At 38.1% G+C, this 19,950-nt stretch overlaps 1 protein-coding gene across 4 annotated transcripts in view; it reads right to left on the bottom strand.

The window, feature by feature from the left end:
• Positions 1-8,508: 8,508 nt before the first annotated feature.
• Positions 8,509-19,950, bottom strand: part of SERPINB7 (serpin family B member 7) — a 55,487-nt gene continuing 44,045 nt past the window's right edge. For 3 of the 4 annotated variants that reach the window (XM_012506250.2, XM_003264314.4, XM_030810074.1), the window contains 4 exons: positions 17,504-17,621; positions 15,133-15,275; positions 12,855-13,001; positions 8,509-9,648 (listed from right to left, as the gene is read on the bottom strand). In XM_012506250.2, coding sequence (XP_012361704.2) covers positions 9,250-9,648; positions 12,855-13,001; positions 15,133-15,275; positions 17,504-17,621 — 807 coding nt within the window. In that variant the 3' untranslated portion in view covers positions 8,509-9,249. The remainder of the gene's footprint in view (positions 9,649-12,854; positions 13,002-15,132; positions 15,276-17,503; positions 17,622-19,950) is intronic. The other variant, XM_003264312.4, reaches the window with a different exon arrangement.

Genomic DNA, 19,950 nt, shown 5'->3' on the forward strand with positions numbered 1-19,950 from the left:
CTAGTGAGCACTATGCTCACTACCTGAGTGATGGGATCCATACCCCAAACCTCAGCATCATGCAATATATCCATGTGATAAACCTGTACACATACCCTCTGAATCTAAAATAAAACTTGAAGAGAAAAAAAGAGAATCTAAATTTTGATACTGCATGGTACAATTTCTTCTTTGGGTATTCGTAGACATTTACAAAATTATTCATTCAGTCTTAGTTCTATGATCCTTTAAATCCTCACCTTAACCTGAAAATGAAGATTGGCAGCAGGAACAGCTCTCTACAATGTTGGAAACCATGACATCAACAAGCTCATTGAAAGTGAAGTACTTGAAAGTGAAGTACAACAAGTGAAGTAGCTTGAAAGTGAAGTACACAGCATTCTTATAAATTTGTATCTCCCTCTCCACACCTATAGTTCCCCACACCAGGTGCCGCACGTTGCCCTTTTCCTTTGATTACAGCTAAATATTTTATCCTGTATAAAATCATCACCAGTTACAAAAATCACCTCAAAGAAAGTACAATTTAGTGTCCACATTTTTACTTCATCTTCAAATTGGCCCAAGTTCTGCTTGGTGAGCCCAGAGTTGAGTCTGAAATACACAGCTACACCAGCACTCAGCTGGCTCCTCCCTTGTCTTCTTAGAATTTGGTTCCACAAGTCTTTTTTCCTTGCATTGTGAAGCGATTTAAAGTGTTTATACAACAGGGTAGAGCACGAGCTAGCTGACGCATACATTGTGAGACACACAGTTTCCCTGGGTCAAAACAGCGGCCCAAAAGATGTAGAAAAATATTAATGAAACATCTAATGTCATGCATTTTACACAACAAATCAAATGTTATTTTATAATTATAAAATATATTAGGTGTTAAAAATTAAATGTGATACACACATACACACACATATTACATTATGTACACCCTCTGACTATGACAATAAATTACTGGTGTTTAAAAGCCAGAGAGGAAGCACTTTGTCTTGGGAACTGGTAACAAATTGCTTTCCCTGAAATCTTTGTTGCGTAAGGGTTTCAAACATATCTCACAACAAATGTAGGCAGGATTCCCACTTAAAGCAAACTACAAATCAGCTGTAGCCCCAACTCAGAGACCGATACTGTGTCTTCGAATATTAGAACTAAAGGCCTTAGAAAGCATCTCTTCAGGGATTTGCAATTCCAACTAAGAAATTCCAACAGTGATCCAGAATACATATTCAAGTGTTTCACAAAAAAACTTCTGCTAACTACTACTAATAATGCATTCTGATATTTCCTTTTCTACTGTATTCTTTTATATTTTTAAAACACTGGTGGCAATTCTCTAAATTGTTTTTACAACCTACAGATAGGTTCCATCCCAACATTACAAAATGCTGATATGGCCCAATTACCTCATGTTTTTTCACGTATTATTATTATTTATTTATTTAAAGATGGTATCTTGCTCTGTCACTCAGGCTGGAGTACAGTGGCATAATCATAGTTCACTGCAGCCTTGAGCTCCTGAAATCAATCGTCCCTCCTCAGCCTCCTGTGTAGCTGGGACTACAGACATATGCCATCATACTCAGACCACTTTTCAAATTTTTTTTTTTTTGTCAAGACGAGGTCTCTCTATGTTGCCCAGGTTAGTCTCCAACTCCTGGCCTCAAACAATCCTCCTGCTTGGCCTCCCAAAGTGCTGGGATTATAAGCATGAGAAACCACGAACAACCTCATTTTTCAAAAGAAGAATTAAGCGCTAGGTAAATCCTTTAACATAGTGCATAGATAGAAAGGATGGCCATTGCGGTAGCTCACATCTGTAATCCCAGCATTTTGGGAGTGGGTGGATCAACTGAGGTCAGGAGTTCAAGACTAGCCTGGCCAGCATGGTGAAACCCCATCTCTAATAAAAATACAAACATTAGCTGGGTGTGGAGGCACATGCCTGTAATCCCAGCTGAGGCAGGAGAATCACTTGAACCAGAGAGGCAGAGGTTGCAGTGAGCTGACATTGTGCCACTGCACTCCAGCCTGGGTGACAGAGCAAGACTCTGTCTTAATAAAAAACCAAAAAAAGAAAAAAAAAAAAGGTTAGTCTTCTCAAACTGTTCAGTGCATAGCAGTAACTTCTATAAGGGGTAATTTTGTGTGTTTGTGTCCAATTAACCAACAGAATATCCTGTCTGTATATTGATATTAGGCATCTTGATTGAGTTGTTTCATTTCATCTGTATTCCTTAAGAAGTTTTGTCTTTCATTTGACCACTGTAAATTAAACAACTATATCCTGAACATATTTTTCTCTAAAATTAAAGATACATCTTTTTGACTTTCTCATAAAGAATATCCCCAGCAAATTATTAGCAAACACTAATTGGGTGTAATTAAAATCAAAGCCAGGCACTCATATTAACTCCTTTTAATCAAATTGTGCATGTGTAAACATATACAGAAAGAAAAGCTTCTACTTTTTAAAAGGGAGTCCAAACTATGGACATCTACAGAGGAAGAAGAGGTTAATTAATGGAAGAAAAAAGATTCATGGAAATAAAAAGTAAAGAGAAAAGGCAAGATTTAGATCTTTTGCATTTTCATAAAATGAGCCTGATTTGTATAAATAATGTAAAAATAGGCACCAAGCATGGTTACAAAGGAAACTAGCCCAATAGTTTCCTTTATAAAACTTTATGTAACTTGATAGTAAATATTACAAAATTATTGTACACACAAGAGTAAAAGCTTAAGTCATGGTTTTCAGAAAACAGAATTGACAAATGCCTTCCTTCTCAGACAATTAAGCAGTGTTTGGCTTTACCCTAAGGAGTGTGAAAAGAAATGGCACAGAAGCCAGTAGAAAAATGCCTAATGGTTCTGCTTGTTTCTGAAATTTTCAAAAGGGGAAGGGAAAAAAAATGAAACAACCTAATCATTTATGACGTTAGTGAGATACATCCAGGATGCATGGTCTATATTCTCAAGAAGACCTAGCTCTTTCAGAGAGCCAACTCACCTCACTGAAACACTCCGAATACCAGTACCCACTTCCAGCAAAGGAGCCATTTAAAACAGAGACAGGAGGCATGGGATCACTCGTTGAGGAGCTAAGGACTTGTGTGGAAACACTTGAGTGAGAGAAGGGGACAGTATTCATCTTGCTCTGGAGAGAGGTGAACTATAAAACAACTATTAAAATCTTCTCTAGGCTCAAAGAAACACACTTGAATCAGTCCAGCAGTTTGAAGAACCTGACTTCTCTCATCTACAGTCTTAAGGAGGATTTGGATTCAAGGAGGAAGAGGGAAAAAAAAGGAATTCATAATGAAAGAATAAATGCTATCAACTTCTCAAAGACCCTGATGAATCTAGAGATACTGTTCTCTGATAGACCCAAGGAACAGATACTTTTTAAAAGGTTAATATTCACTAAATGTCTAGTCACAGAACCAGAGGTTATTTGCAAAGAGGTGGCTGGGTGTGGTCAATGACATCTATGCTATTATCTTTAATGAAACATTTACCAGTTTCTCTTGCCTATAAAGTCTATTGTCTATAAAGACTCTAATTAATAGTTAGGAGTGAGGTGGTGCATCCCGGCCTATTGTACAGGATGTTTAAAGGCACAGATCATCCTAGAGCCCTAGTCCCATAGAAACTGCATCTATCTAGTGGTCCATGGTTCTTACACTTGGCTTTCTTTGTGCTACAATGGATGGCTTCCATCTGGTATGCCCTAATTTAGGTGTAAGTGACAGGGATTTGTAACCTAGGGAATCTATCAATGGGATTCAGGAGCTCTTTGAACTTCTTAAGATTATATACATAAATTCTTTCTGTGTGCATTTTTGGATACCCCTAAATCTGATTTTCAAAAGGAATGCTTAGTACAAAAGTAAAGAACCGTTACAGTAACAGCTCCAGTGGCCTTACAGGGATGCCCCTGCCATCTAGCTTCTCGCCTTCTTCTGTCATCCCCTCCCCTCTACTCTGGCTGGTGATGTTACGGTTGTTTAAAGATTGTGAAGTTGAATCTTGAGAAGTCCTCCCCTTTTACTCCCACATTCATTCAGTCATTCATAGAGTCCTGACGAGTCAGGCTGCCTCCCAAATCTGTCACCTTCATTCACTATGTGCATTCCCAGGACCCATCTTCTAGGTTAGGGCACCATCACTTCTTACCTGGACCACTGTCCAGTTCTCCCTGTCAAGTCTCGTAACACTCTAGCCCCATGCCCACAAATCAGCAAACACAATCCTTCAGAAATTCAAACCAGAGAGGTTCACTCCTCTCCTTGGAGGCCTTCAATGCCTTTGCAGTCATCTTAGAACCACAGCAAACTCTTCATCCTACTGTCCAAGGCCCTCTGTGGCCTGCTTGCTGCTCCCCCCCAACCCACCTTTCACTGCGCTTATGCCCTCTACATCCTTGCAGGAGTCCGAGGAGCCTGTGGTCTCTCACTGTGGGCCCTGGATCATGCTGTTGCATCCACTGGAAACCTTTCTCCTTCTCCTCCCATTCCTCCTACTCCTACTCATTGTTCCACATCTGAGCCACAGCATCCCTTCCTCCAGGAAGTCTTCCCAAACTTCGGGAATAGTGTAGAAACCTTTGCTTCACACGTCCATAGCTCATCTGCCCTCACTCATCACATTTATTTCCCTGCTATGCCTGTGGAAATTGTGACCACTCCTTCTAGCCTAAGACTAAGACTCTTAGTCACACTGAAGATTATTGTCTGAAGAGGCACAACCATGGGGTGGGAGAATGGTATAATGCAAAATAGATTGTTTTTAAAATATCTAGAAAGAATCTCTGTTCCATCCACACTTCCCTTTCCATTCTGATCACTTATTCTTTCTTCTCAATGAACTGATAATATAGAGTTATGTTATTTTGCTTTGTTTAAATTATACATCATTCATTAAGAGTCAAACTATTTGTAAAGGTTTAGTCACTTTAGTTTCACTAAAGTGTTCTTATATTTCAAGGACAGTGGTATTCTTGTTTTGGTTCACAATGCTATAGGCAAGGAACAAAGAGTATCAAGGAATGTCCAACTATGCAATTAAGCTTTGTTAACCAGGCTGTTACCTGTTTTGTTAGGTAAGACTTCCGTGGCTTTCTCTTTTGAAGGTGCTGCTGATATCTAACCGGAGGTTTAGGTTTATAAATACTATTCTAGCCATGGGTTTTCACACATTCTAGTTTTGTCTGCAGGAATAGAAATGAAGCATTAGTGTCAAGAAATGTCCAAATGATTAAAGATACATATACTGCCTTTCCCTGGATAAGTAGCATCAATCAGTCAGTGAAGTTGTCCATAATGTGCCAGAGATTACAAAGGGAGCAGAAGCTGTCTCTTCTCTCAGTGAATTTATACTTAAGAGTTTATTATTTGGAGAGTTTACAATATTATTCCTGTTATAGAAACTCTCAGGAAGATTATTATAAATAATATTAAGCCAAGGGAAATCACCTAAATGTCTAAACTACCCAAACATGAGAACACATAGCCATTATGGACTTGTCCAAGTTTGTAAGAGGTGTGGTGTTCCAGGAAAATCTGAGGTCATCAGCGATGCTTGATCAGTCAGTAGGAATGCCAGGGAAGAAGTGAGCCATGTGACATTCTGGGGCATGAAATGAGAGGACTCTGAGCGCAGCTAAGGCACAAGTGAGATTTGTAATGAAGTCCACAACAGCATGATGGAAACAGCACACATGATCCTGGGAAATTGCCTCTCCTCTCTGAATATTATTTTTCTTATGAAATAGGAATAACAATAACAATCATAGTAACTCCCACCTCACACAACTGTACTGACAATTGAGATGAAGCCTGGGAAACTGTTTTGTAAGTGATGAAGCAGGAATGGCAATGAAGAAAATGATGGTAAAGATGATGACAGTAATGCTTTGCCTGGGCATTGAGAGATGAATGAAACACACTTCCTCCTCCGCTTCTAATAACATAAGATCCAGTAGTGCTTCTTCCCCCACCTTAGAGATCGTTATTGTGCCTTCATATGGGCTTTGGCATATGACTAGCAGAACACAGAAAGTTCTCAGGAGCCCCTGGTGGAGGTGGGAATTAGGGCTGGATATAGTCTGCACTTGTACTCTGATTTTGTTCCTTTCTTAGGACTCTAAGGGAGCTTTTTCATTTAAAATGAGAAAGGGATACCTACCATATGCCATTTTCTGTCCTTAAAGAGTTTGATAGCTAGCGAGACACCACACAACATACATGCACATACATACACATATAGACATGCACACACACAAACAACACATAGCAAGAAATGTGAACACAGCTCTCATACAAGGATGCACAATATGTTCTTTGAGTCCAGCTGAGTGGAAAGCTACACAGAGAACATAAACATGACCAGTTTCTTGAATGATTAAATGAGTCTTATCAAACAAAGATAGAGCATCCCAGTCAGATGGGACAAGCTAAGCAATGTGAGAGTAGTGGATTTGGTTTCCAAATAGTACAAGTTACCTCAGGTTAGAGTCTTTGGCAGAGAGTGGCAAAACAAATAGGAAAAGGAAGGTAGAGTAACCTTGTGGGAAGGCTTTGAACGTCGTACTAGAAAGTTTAGACTCTATCCTGAGGGAGTGAAGAGCTGTCAGTGTTTTATAAGAATATGAACTTGATCTGATCTGTGTTTTAGGTAGAAAACTGGCATTTATAGATGAAAACATAGAATATCTTCACAACTTTAAAAGTGAGAGAAAAGTAAGAGTCACAAGAGACAGGTAGAACAGATACGAGACCAATCCAGAGAAGAAATGCAGCCTCAACAAGGTCAGTGTTGATGAAAAAGAAGAAAAGGGGATATATTCAAGAGTCATTTTCATGGTAACACCAATAAACAGTTCTGCTGTGAAAAAAAAGGAAGATACAAGGATCATCTTGATGTTTCGTGTTTGAGTTTTAGACAATGAACCACAATGAGCACCGAAGACTGGGTAACAAACTCAAGGAAAGGGGTATGTGTTTCCTCTTAGATGTGCTTAGTTTCACCCTAGGACATTCAGGTGGATTTATCAGGAGGCAATTGTGAATCAGGATGAAGTTAAGCGTATAGATAGTTGTCACCAGAAATTATTGAAGCCATGTGATTGGATGGAATTATATATAGAAAGAATTTTGAAAAAGAGGAGAAGAACCCTGCAAATAACTGTGATTAATAAACAGATTAAAGAATTATGAACCTGAAAGATGAAAAGTCATCTTTGTATGAAAAGGAATCCATGACAAGGTCAGTGACATGGCCTTATACTAAAGTGGTCCCTATGCTCTTCTTTCCATCTAAAATCATGTTCTTGAAATGAATGACTCTATTTATTCTAAAGATATAGAGTGCCTACCATATGTCAAGTATTGCTCTGGGATTGTGAAGATACAAAAACAAATCAGACATGAATCCTGTCCCAGGAAGCATGAACTTCAATGGTAAGAGAGAAGCTGAACAGATGTTACCTTTGCTGCCGTTGAACCTGATGTTTGACAACATTCAACAGAAAAGATCGATGATTCCACAGGCACCACAGTTTCAGAAGCTGTTTCAAGCTCATGCAAGTTTCACTAAACTAAAGCCTAGATCATGACTACGCAATATAGCCGTTCTCTGAATAAGTTGGGACCCTTAAACATGAGGTGGACATATGGGCAGGACCAACCAACCAAAATTGCAGAGAAAGTTTGTATTTAGTTTGTCTATAGTGCTATGGTGTGAATGTTTATGGTCTCCCCAAGTCCGTATGTCGATACCTAACCCCCAACACAATATGGCCACCATCCGAATGCATGTTCCCATTGCCTATTTCCTGAGGTCATGCTTCGAACGGTAGTAGATGGGAATGGTAATCAGAAAAATCAATTCCTCTCTCAAAACATGCCACTTAAATTCACTTTCCATAAACATCCCTGAAAGGTGTAATAGTTCGGGTGCTGCAGGTTAGTGGTTAAATTATTTTGGTCAAGAGATTTTCTACATATTTCAAGTCATGTCATATTTACTCATTTATATCATATTTTTAGATTCCACAATATTTGTTGAAAATTAGGTATCTGCCAGCTCTGGTATTAAGCACTGCAGAACCATGCAATAGGCTATCACTGATTTATATAGTTCCTATTCAGGTAAAAGTCTTTGTTGATGAAAATATAATTCAATGGACTCATTGTTTACAAACTCATAAGTAAGTTCAGCATGATCTACTGATTCTCAATTTATTTTTCTTCTGTTTATAAAATTACAGATGGCTTATTATAAATATTCATATACACAAATCATTTCCCTCATGAATTTAAATCCTACTATTTAAAATTAATTCATCAGTCTATATATCTGTATAAGCAATTTTATGTGTAATAAATGAGCCACATTGAATCAAATCAAACATATTATAAAAGAATTCTTGCTTGCTTGCTTGCTTGATTGCTTTGCCTAGAAAACAAAGAAAGCCCTAGTTGTCCTACAATTGGTCAGAGGAAAACAATCACACTGTACAGGTATGTTGTATTTCTTTATTCTGATAAATAGAGAAAAAACTGATAAACTACACAGCATATGAAATATGATTCTGTAAATGACAACTGCCAACAGTTAAAAGATATTTAATATTTGAAAAAACTATGTACATACTGTCTTATCAAAGAAAGGCCAAAATTTGTCAATTGAAAGCATTAATGAAATATTTTGGTTGGTCCCCAATCCCAATTTCATATTTTTTACCACCTAGATTATACACTGATTTAAAATCAAACGTATGAAGGTAAACTCTAATATCTTCATAGGTCAACAAAGAAAATTTATCCTTCACACTTATTTCTAGAAAGCAGCTGGGCTTATTTCCTAGATTGTTTACAATGAAGCTAGAATATCTGTGATAACTGCAGAGTTTCAAAAGGGATCCCTGGGGCTACTTCTACATTCTCCTTACCAGTTAAGCACTCTCCATAATTTCCAGATGGGTCATGGGGGAGAATGATAGAAATGAATGTGGGAAGAAAGACAATGAAATTAGAAATGGGCGAGGCACATGGTGGTGGAATGCTAAGAGCAGGGATCAGGACAATCAACCAAGTGTCTAGGAAGGGTCAAGTCACCAGTGTCATCTGCTGACCAATGTTAGGAAGAAATAAACTCAAAGGAAACACCACATTTTTCCAATTAAACTCAAATCTATTGACTTGTGGTGGTTCTTTGATGTTGTGGGGACTGCTGTAATAGAAACCAGTTGGATTTTCAAGGGCAAGAAACTTTGCCACTGAATAAGATGATGTCATCCTTCCTGATGACAAATAGGAATGGGTGGTCAGCTCTAAACAGCGTGGACTCAGGGAGTTGCTTTTCTACAATATTACTTCCTGTGGCAGCAGTAGCCTCGGTGCCCTCCTCAGTGACCTCTATGTAAGATTTGTGCATCATTCTTGATATATACAGACGACCCCCCGAAGCAATCCCAGAGAGATCTGCTTTGGATTCATCGAAGATATCTTTCAGCCCTAGGGCTCTCAAATATTGTTTCATTTCATAATTCTTCTCTATCTTGAACTGAGGAAAAAATACCTCAACATACTTAGAGGTCATTCGCCTTGGATTGGTCCATTCCATTAGATTCTGAAAGGTCAGTTTGTTTTCAATCTGTAAAAATAATTCAGAGATAATTTAGAATCATATGGTTAAGTGATAGATGAAACAATAGCTACAAAGATACACAGTTTTCTATAATTATCGCTTCCTGGATATTTGTGTTCAAGTACATGAATGTGTCTTGGGAAGTCTTGAAACAGAACATGAATAAAATGAATAGCTCAGGTACTTTTTAACAAATCCCATGTTTAATTTGCTCTACTTTGAGAAGGCATGATTTATTTGCACCTTAGGGCAATTCCGCTCTCTGCTCACCCATGAGCAGATACAGCCAAAGTGGAGCAATAGACAGGTGAAGGAACCTGGGAATTTGAGACCATCAGAGGGAGAAAGGAGCCCAGTGGTCATTTAAATCAATATTTCCTAGCCATCTCCTCATCATGAAAGACAGATAAAATGTTTGCACAGCTTACTGGAGTAAACCAAAGAAACCCCATGTGGCCTGAGGCAAGGAGCCCAGAGCTCCAGCCTCGAAGGTTTGAGTGACCAATATCTCCCAGTACGGTTACCCATACTGTCTGGGAGGCTTGAATTCAAATCAATTTCTTGTTCTCAACAGATGAGGCAACTGAAGTGCAGGAGGATGTAGTTTTATATGCCTGAATGCAAAGCAAGCAACCTCAGTTACACAGCTAGAAGAGTCCTTATCTCTCTCCAGCAGCATCGCTGCCCACAAACAATTCACAAAGCCAATTCACCAGCTCTTGAATACTGAGAATTGATCATAAATTCTCAATTTAGAATAAGAAGATTTTTCGTAAACATTGTTTAGAAATCTTACATAAGGACATTTCTTCTCAAATTCAGGCTCAACTTCAATCCTAAACAACTTTTTACTGATATTAAATTTACCTTGTATTCTTATCAAGGACCTAAATTTGTACAATCAAATTTAGTCTAATTTGAATTTTTTGTTTTAATTATTCAGTTTTGTGGTTGATCTGTAATATATTTTTACCCTGTTGGAATTTTTTTTTTTCATTTAGTGCACCGAGATCCAACTTCCTCATCGTTATCTGGTTGTGAAGGATTATGCAGGTTTTTAAGATTATATAGTATGTAGGTTTATAATAGTCAGATTCAAACATTATTAGGAAATCTATTATGGAAAAGGAAAATTCAGACAGTAAGGGCAAGAACAAAACTATATTGTTAGCTTGCTTTATCGGGGCTACTTTTTCTGCTGCAGATTATTTCAAGTTAAACTAATTGCTGTATGCTAAAATCTGATTGTTATGAAGATTATCAAGTGAATTATAGATTTAATATGAAGACCAATATTTTATATGGTCCTACTTTATATTTAATAGTACCAATTTTATGACATTTCTCTTGCTTCTCATGTCAAAATAATTAAGATGAAAACGTAATGAAAGAAAGTTATTGCTAAAATTCCGTAATCTTTGTCTATGTAGAAAGTGTCATTCCAAAGCTTTAAAGTCATGTTTTTAAATCATAGTAATGCCCCTTGGATGGTAGGCATGTCTGTTTCTTTATATTCAGTCCACTGTCCTGTTACTCCACAGCAAATATTCATTATTTTCCAAGTCAAAACAAAACACTTTTAAGTGTATTGTAACTTTTCAGTGTAGCTGACATACATATATGTGTGTGCACATACATACACACAAATATGCATATCTATACATATGCATCTATCAGAAAAATTGATTAAATTCTTCAGCCTCCCTTTCCTATCTCACGTGCTTGCTATAAACATCCAACAAGATAATATAAATGAAGCTCAGAGCACATAGCCTGGGATGTAGTAGGTGCTCAATAAATGGCACCTGTTATTCCTTTTTAACGAGAGAATAGAGAAGGGAGATGAGTACAGTCCTCTGAGATTGCATATCAAACTCAAAGAGCCAAGTTCAGGAGGAGGAAAAGCAGAAAAAGGGCTGAAAAAAGATCAGGCTCTGAGATTCAGTTGTGGTGTCTGGCTTGCATGGCCCCCACCGTCTTCCCATTGCACTGTTGGTCCATTTTTCCTGCCACATCAGTCACAGGGCAGTCCCTCAACTCTGCTTTTCACTTGAGACACAGCAGCATGGAGTGATGAAACTGCCTTTGCAAAATTATAACAGTAGGAAATCTGACATAGTTGACTCCATCTTGCTGCTAACCTCCAAGCTGTTGTTGGTCATTGTTTGGCATAGGCTAAGATAACTTTGGAAGAAATTTAGTTTATAGTTTAAATGTAAGGCAAGGATCATAATAGCCCTTCCCAAAACTAAACCACCTTTGTAAAACTAATGAAAGACCACATGATTATGATTATGAAAGAGGCCTGAATTCCACCACAGTGTAGGCGTAGTAAACATTAACAAATCATTGTTACGGAGGCCATAAAATTTATAACTCCCTCAATGACTCTTATAGATAATATCCCTATTGTAGAACCTAAGAGTGGCCTTTTGAGATGTCTTTTCAGACTTTTACATTTCTGATACTAACTCCACTTGGACTCATGACTAAACCGGTCTTGTGGCCCCCACAGAGTCCACAGGTGGACTCAGTGCATGAGGACAGTTTTACACACACTTGCGACTGCATCCCCACCCAGTCAACAGCACTCATTTCCTAGACCCCTGCCCACTAAACTATCCTTGAAAACTCCTAACCTCTGAACCTTCAGGGAGATTGATTTGAGTAGTAGTGACCTCATCTCCCATGTGGCATGGTCGGCCTTGCATCGGTTAAACTCTCTTTACTACAATGCTGTGCCCTCAGTGAATTGATTTTGTCTGTGCAGCAGGCAGGGAGACCCTCTTGTCCAATTACAGTGAGATCATACATTTTAATTCTAAAAGGCTCAGGACTCTATCATATCATACCTGCCTAAAGATGCTCAGTCCAGCAAAATTTCAATAACACATGGAAGACTGTATTCATGGCCAAACACCAAAAAGACCTAAACTCATGTGTTTTTAATTCCATAGCTGACATTTGAAAGTGTTCCAACTTGATCACTACTCAACTAAAATTATGCTAAACTGAGTTAAGTCAATCTCAGCAACTATAATGGTGTCTGGCTCATACTAGGTACTCCTTAAATATTTGTCAAATAAATTAATAAGTAGGTAAGTCTCTAATATCTCAATACCCTGAAATCTTACAGTTTATCAATGAAAACTGAATCAACAGTATCCTAAAAGTCTTATTTCCCAGTAGTGAAAATGACAGTCGTAACTTACTTCAGAGAGGTCACTCTCAGGCAGCAGAACGTACATGTTTATGCCGCCATTGTATCTGAGCTCAAGAATCTTCATTGATGGGTCCTTAATAACAGACAAATTGAACTTCCGCTCCTGATGCATCATGGCCACTGCCTTCCCGGAACACTGAAAGTCAAGTCACAAAAAATTATTTATAATCCCACCTCATTTTACTTATTAACCAAATACATATAAGAATATTGCACTTGGTCAATAAATTTTTGCTCAGTTGATCCTGCAGATTTTTTCCTGACGTGTTATCAATAGTGATTGCATTGGTGCAAATCTTAGTGGTAAAGCCAAGACTTCAAGTTTGATTCCTTGAGTTTAAAATTTCCTAACTGTGTGACCTTGGGTGAGTTACTGTGCCTCTCTGTTCCTCCATTTCCTCATCTATAGAATGGGAATGACTATAATCCCTGCTGTACAGGATTGTTGTGGGGATTATGTGAATTAATATAGCCAGCACTTGGAACATTGCCTTGTACTTAGTATTTTAACTGAAAAGTCTCTATAATAAGTAATGAAAATTTACTAAATATCATTAAAATGAAAAATGAATGCTATAGGTTTTTTTTGTCTTCTCAGAAGTAAAATACAGACTAGTACTAACAAAATTACACGATTTAAGACCAGGTGCAGTGGCTCATGCATGTAATCCCAGCACTTTGGGAGGTCCAGGCAAGACGACTACTTGAGCCCAGGAGCTCAAGACCAGGCTGAGCAACATGGTGAGACCGCATCTCTACTAAAAATAAAATAAAAAAAAAAAAACAGCTGGGTGTAGTGGAACATGCCTGTAGTCCCAGCTACTTGGGAGGCTGAGGTGGGAGGACCACCTGAGCCCAAGAGGTCAAGGCTAGAGTGAGCAGTGATTTCACCACTGCACTCCAGCCTGGGAAACAGAGTGAGACCCTGTCTCAAAAAAAAAATACACTATTTAAGCATGAGGTCTTGGAAAAATAAAAATTCCTGCAAGGTATTTGATAATGTCCCTCAAATTCACTAGGGCAAAAAAATAAGTAGCTCTTATCTTGAGATTATCATTTACAGATTTAGAGACACCATTGAGGTACAATAAATTTTCTCCTAGTGATATTATGATCTGCAAACTTGTCAACATTTCTGTAATATCCCCTTTTAGGAAAAAACATCCTACATGAGGAGGACAGATGACAGATAATTCTCTGTCCTTGAACCAAAGGTCCTTCTCTCTCTGGAAAGGTTGCCTTTTTTGACTTAGAGTCCAATCCTCAGAAAGAACACACATGAAATCTACCCGCTTAGTGAGACAGGTCCGCAGAATTGAGCCTGACACACATGGGGACTGGGATGTGATAGACAGGATGTCTCACTGGGGCAGGGAAAGAATCACACATCTGGGTTCTGCTGGAGAGATTATGTCACCAATTTTTAATATGATAGAACTAACACTGATATCAGAGATCTAGATTCCATAGCATATTACATTACAAGCTGTCTGTTATAGCTACCTTACATAGGGTGTGTGGACTAGCAGGAAGAGTGTTTAAAACAATACTATGCTATAGTAATGCTTTTTAAAATAAAAAGAAATTAGGAGAAAAAGAATAACACAGGAAACAGGAATGCAGCTTCTGTGAAGCAAGGCAGGGGCCCCAATACAACATTCCTGACTGCAAAAGCTTTGTTGTTTCTGCTGTACTAAGATTACTGTGTACAAATTGATTTTAAAACCCAAGAATATATGTTTTATAAAGGTTGGTAACAAGATGTTTTAGATCAAAAACAGAACTAAGTGAAGAAATACATATGGCTTGTACTTGGAAATGCTTAACTTTACTAAATATAACTTTTCTCTTTGCAAAAGAAAACACATTCCCTGCTGTGACTCAGGAAAATCATTGATGATAAATGATTTTAAATATAGACCCCATGGTAAAAATGATGAAAAATGAAAAATACAATTTGGTCGTATTTGTTCTTATAGGCCTCCAGTTATAATATCTTAAGATACATTCATACCACTTCTTTCCATTTTGAATGCATTTTAAAGAATACCAATTTACAAGATACCTTTGGTGGTGTTTCATAGCCTGCATGACAGGGAAAATAGAAAGTTTGCTTTATAAAGCAACTGACCTTATAGTATTGGTAATGCAAAAGAAGAAATGGGTTAAAAACGGTGAACCTAGAGTTTACTATGTAACTATCACCATCCTGCAAAGGAATGCTATTGGGGAAAAGTTCCAAATTTAATAGGAGATTGACAACATACCTTGGGAGATTTGAAATGGCAATTTATGGTTTCGCTCTTGGTGAAGGCTGATTGCCACTTGCCTTTGAAGTACACAGCATTCACCAGCACCATTACAGCAGATGAGCTTATGCCACCTTCACCGATCACGTTCTTGATTTTGCCTTTTGAAAAAAAATTGAGGGAAAAAGGTTTATTTTAATATAATTTTAAAACTGATTTAAAAGACCATTAATTGGTATGAAGTTTTTTTCTTAACACATAATAACACCATTAAGAATATTAAGAATAACCTATGAGCAATTAATGTGTCCAGCACTTTCTAAGCCTTTTAGATGCAATCTTTGGTTTAATCCTCACATAATCCCTGTGAGGTAGGCACTATTATTGTTCCCATTTCCTGTTGAGGAAGCTAAGGCACAAAGAGATCAAGACGCACAACCAGAAAGTGATAGCAATAGGATTCCAACCCAGGAAGACAACCCCAGGGTCCCTGCTCATAGGTATCAAAGTGCCTTTACTGCATTGACTAGGCCACCTTTTGTGACTACAGTACTTCAATCCATTGAAAGGGTAATGCCCTCCTTCATTCCACATTAATAAAATTTTTGCTGGATGCTATGCACTATTCTGCATATTTGAATTACAAATGTGAAAGACATAGCCTGTGCCATCATTGACCTCCCAGTCCAGCCAGAAAAGTCAACATCCAAAGAGCAGTTGTAACCCACCAGTGACATAGAGGTCTGATCTCAGTGCACTGCGGGAGCACAGATTAAAGTCACCCAACTTTTCCTGTGGCTGTCTGCTTTAGCTGAAGAACAGTGGAGAGCAGGAAGAGCTTCCATAAAGCAGAGACTATTTATTCAAAGGCACAGAGCCTGGAAGAGCAAGGTGTATTTGTCAGGGAGAATAAGGTTGGCAAGATTGGAAGCAAAGGCCTGATAATGAAGAGGCTTGAATGTCTGGTAAGAATTTTGGATTATTTTGAAGGTGATGGAAAATAATTGCTCAGGATTCATTGAAAGACAAGAAAGGTCATGGTCATGATGGATCTGATCTGCCTTTCAAAAGGATGGCTTTGGTATTGTGTAGAGGATGTGGGCTTCAAGACCTGGGTAGGGTTGTTTAGAATATTAGCAACATTTTTAAGTGTTTCCTCAAATAAATATTGAGTACATATGCTTATGAAAAATTAGAGTAATTAGCATAGATTTGCATGAGAAAGGAAGGCAGAGAAATAAATAGTCTAAATAGAAAAAGTTGCTAGCAATCTGATACCCTTATATTAAATACTAAATAGAATCTCACCTAGATTTTAGAAAAGTAATAATTACATAGTTTCTCTTGATTTATAAGTGCTATATATGAAACATGTGATGGCTAAACATCAAAGTAACCCACTATGAATATAATGAGGAATGAATGACTAAAAAGAAAATTTATACACCGCATTCTTAGTCCCAGGACTAAGTGTATGCTGCTGAAAGTTTGCATTTAAAAGTGCAAGATATAGTTATCTCACATTTCTGAGGCACAGCCAGGCTCAGTAAATACAGGTACAATGTTTAGAGTACAAATCAAGGCCAACCCTTAGGTAATGAAACAGCTACTAGCTTTGGAATTGGTTGATGAACAAAGCAAGGATTAATAAATTTCTTTATTTGCTTTTCACTAAACCAGAACATTAGCTGGAATTCAGTTTTTAGTTGTGACAGAGACTTACCAATAAAGAGCTATACTTTTTCTGGAAGGTACTACCTTTGTTACATAAATTATTTTGATAAATAAAGAACATTTTAAAATGAGAGATATATTATACATCCTTGGGAAAAGCAATATCATGAAAATTTATTTCTTTGACGTAGAATGTTATAACTTTAATAAGATTCAGTCCATAAAGCAGTTATAAAGTATGAAAATCAGCCCTATCTTTAAAAAACAGATTGATTATTAAATGAAATGTTATGCTGTGGTCACTGAAAATAATAATGTGGTCATTGAAAGTAATAACAAGAAACAAGAAAATAATAACTCTTAGTTTTTGTTCACTAACTAGGGTGAGATATTGAGGTTAATTTATCAAATTAACTCAGCTTGTTATTCATTTATGAAGTGGTCACAATAATATGTTTGTCCTGCAGGGTTTTGCCAATGAAATGGGATAATGTAAAAGACTGAACTTCTGAAAAGCACAAAGCATTCAAATTATCAAGATTATTCAAAACCACATTGCAGACAAATACTAAAGCAATTTTAAGTAGCAGCAATCATTACTTTGAACTAGGAGGAGCTGTTCCTTGTATGTACAAAAGACTCCTAGCTTTTGTTCTCAGTATTCACATATAGAACTGACAAATCTTGTAGAAAAATAAGGTATTTCAATACTCACCATGTGTTTCATTTTCAACCCACTTATTAATTTTATGTCTAGTGTCTTCTAAATGATTTGTAAAGTCAACTCGCTCCACTTTGGCATCATATAATTTTCTGGCACACTCAATGTAGTCCTACAAAGAAGAATATAGTTCTTGTATTTACAAATCATCACCAGCTAAGTATATAAGAAATGTATTTTTGAACTTTTTATTTCCACTGCTTTATTCAAAGGTTCAACTCTGCCTCAAAGATGAGTATGTAAATATAGGGATATATGCAAATAGGACTGGAAGGGGATCTGGTGTATTTGAAGTTGAATTTGTACAGCAAATACTCTGTTTAAACTTAAGTTTATCTGAAATGGATTTGAGGAGGCTAACAGAGAACGGATAAAGCCCGTGCTTTTACCACTGCGTTCTCATATTAAATAACTCAATAGCCTCCTAACCAGGCTCCCTTGCCTGTGTCATCCCTTCCTGCTGCAAATTTTTCAAGGCTACATTATTGCACTCAAGACAAAGCCTTGAACCTTGCTGACAAGGCTCTGCTGATCCCCACCCTGCTTACGTCATAGCCACTTTCTCCTTACTCTGCTCTCCCACCATACCACATTCCTGACAGTTGCTCAAAAATGCCATGTGTCCTCTCTCACTAGAGGTGTTTGAACAACATTCCTTCTGCCTGAAATGACCCATATAGCTCATGATTATGTCTTATCCATTTTCTAGTTCCAAGTATGGCTGTCTCTCCTTGACAGATATCTTCTCTAGGTTCCACCTACATTTTCTTTTCTTTTTTTTTTTTTTAATTCTTTTTTTGAGACAATGTCTCACTCTTGTCCCCTTGCAGGCTGGAGTGCAATGGCACGATCTTGGCTCACTGCAACCTCCGCCTCCTGGGTTCAAGTGATTCTCCTCCCTCAGCTTCCTGAGTAGCTGGCATTACAGGTGCCTTCCACCACACCAGTCTAACTTTCGTATTTTTAGTAGAAATGGGGTTTCACCATGTTGGTCAGCTGGTCTTGAACTCCTCACCTCAGGTGATCCTTCCACCTCAGCCTCCCAAAGTGCTGGGATTACAGGCATGAGCCACCACGCCCGGTCCCACCTACATTTTCTAACAGTCTGTTTATCTTGATTTCTTTTCTTAACAGCTGTTATCATAATGCATCATTTTTACCTTTGAGATTGTCTGAGTACTTCACAAAACAGCAAATTCTGTGAAGTCAAGACTACATATGCCTTGCTTATTATTTTATTCCCAGTACCTAGCACATTGCCTTGGACATAATAGTTGCCTAAGAAATACTTGCTGTTCTTAATTAAAAAAAAGTCATAATGATCTAATTTATCAACACATTAGTAATTTAATGAATATACACATATATATTTTTGTGGAAAGATGTTCAGAATTAGAAGAGAAAGATATATTACAAACCATGTATTGTTAGTGGATTTCCTGTTAAAGTTTATAGGATTTTCATCCTAATAATGAAGATTCACCAGTTGTCCTTTGTCTATCTGCAGGATAAAACTAGCCCTCTAATGCAAGCTTTGTGTGTGATTTCCTTGGATACAGCTCTTTTCATCTACTGATTAATTCATTCTTCCATCCACACATCCATTCATCCATCCACTCTGACACAAAGAGTAGTTTTTGTTTGTTTGTTTGTTTGTTTGTTTGTTTTGTTTGTTTTGTTTTGTTTTGAGACAGAGTCTCGCTCTTTCGCCCAGGCCAGAGTGCAGTGGAGCTATCTTGGCTCACTGCAAGCTCCGCCTCCTGGGTTCACGCCATTCTCCTGCCTCAGCCTCCCAAGTAGCTGGGACTACAGGCGCCCGCCACCACGCCCAGCTAATTTTTTGTATTTTTAGTAGAGATGGGGCTTCACCGTGTTAGCCAGGATGGTCTCAATCTCCTGACCTCGCGATCTGCCTGCCTCGGCCTCCCAAAGTGTTGGGATTACAGGCGTGAGCCACCACACAAAGAGTAATTTTAAGTAGTCCATGGCCTAGAAAGGTTGATACATGCAAGAGGTTGATACATGCAAGATGTCAGCAAGGAATAAAGATAGCAGTGGGGAGGGACAGGATAGTTACGTAGATGTTGCTATTCTCTACCACTTCCAAGAAACTCAGGCCAGATGTAGTGGCTCATGCCTGTAATCCCAGCACTTTGGGTGGCTGATATGGGCAGATCACCTGAGGTCAAGAGTTTGAGACCAGCCTGGCCAACATAGCACATCCCCGTCTCTACTAAAAATACAAAAAAAAAAAAAAAAAAAAAAAAAATTAGCAGGACGTGGTGGCACATGCCTGTAATCCCAGCTACTTGGGAAGCTGAGGCAGGAGAATCGCTTGAACCAGAGACACAGAGGTTGCAGTGAGCCGAAATTGCGCCAATGCACTCCATCCCGGGCAACAGAGCTAGACTCCTAGACTCTGTCTAAAAGTGGGAGAGAGA

Source organism: Nomascus leucogenys, chromosome 4 (genome assembly GCF_006542625.1).
Source record: "Nomascus leucogenys isolate Asia chromosome 4, Asia_NLE_v1, whole genome shotgun sequence".
Lineage (NCBI taxonomy): Eukaryota > Metazoa > Chordata > Mammalia > Primates > Hylobatidae > Nomascus > Nomascus leucogenys.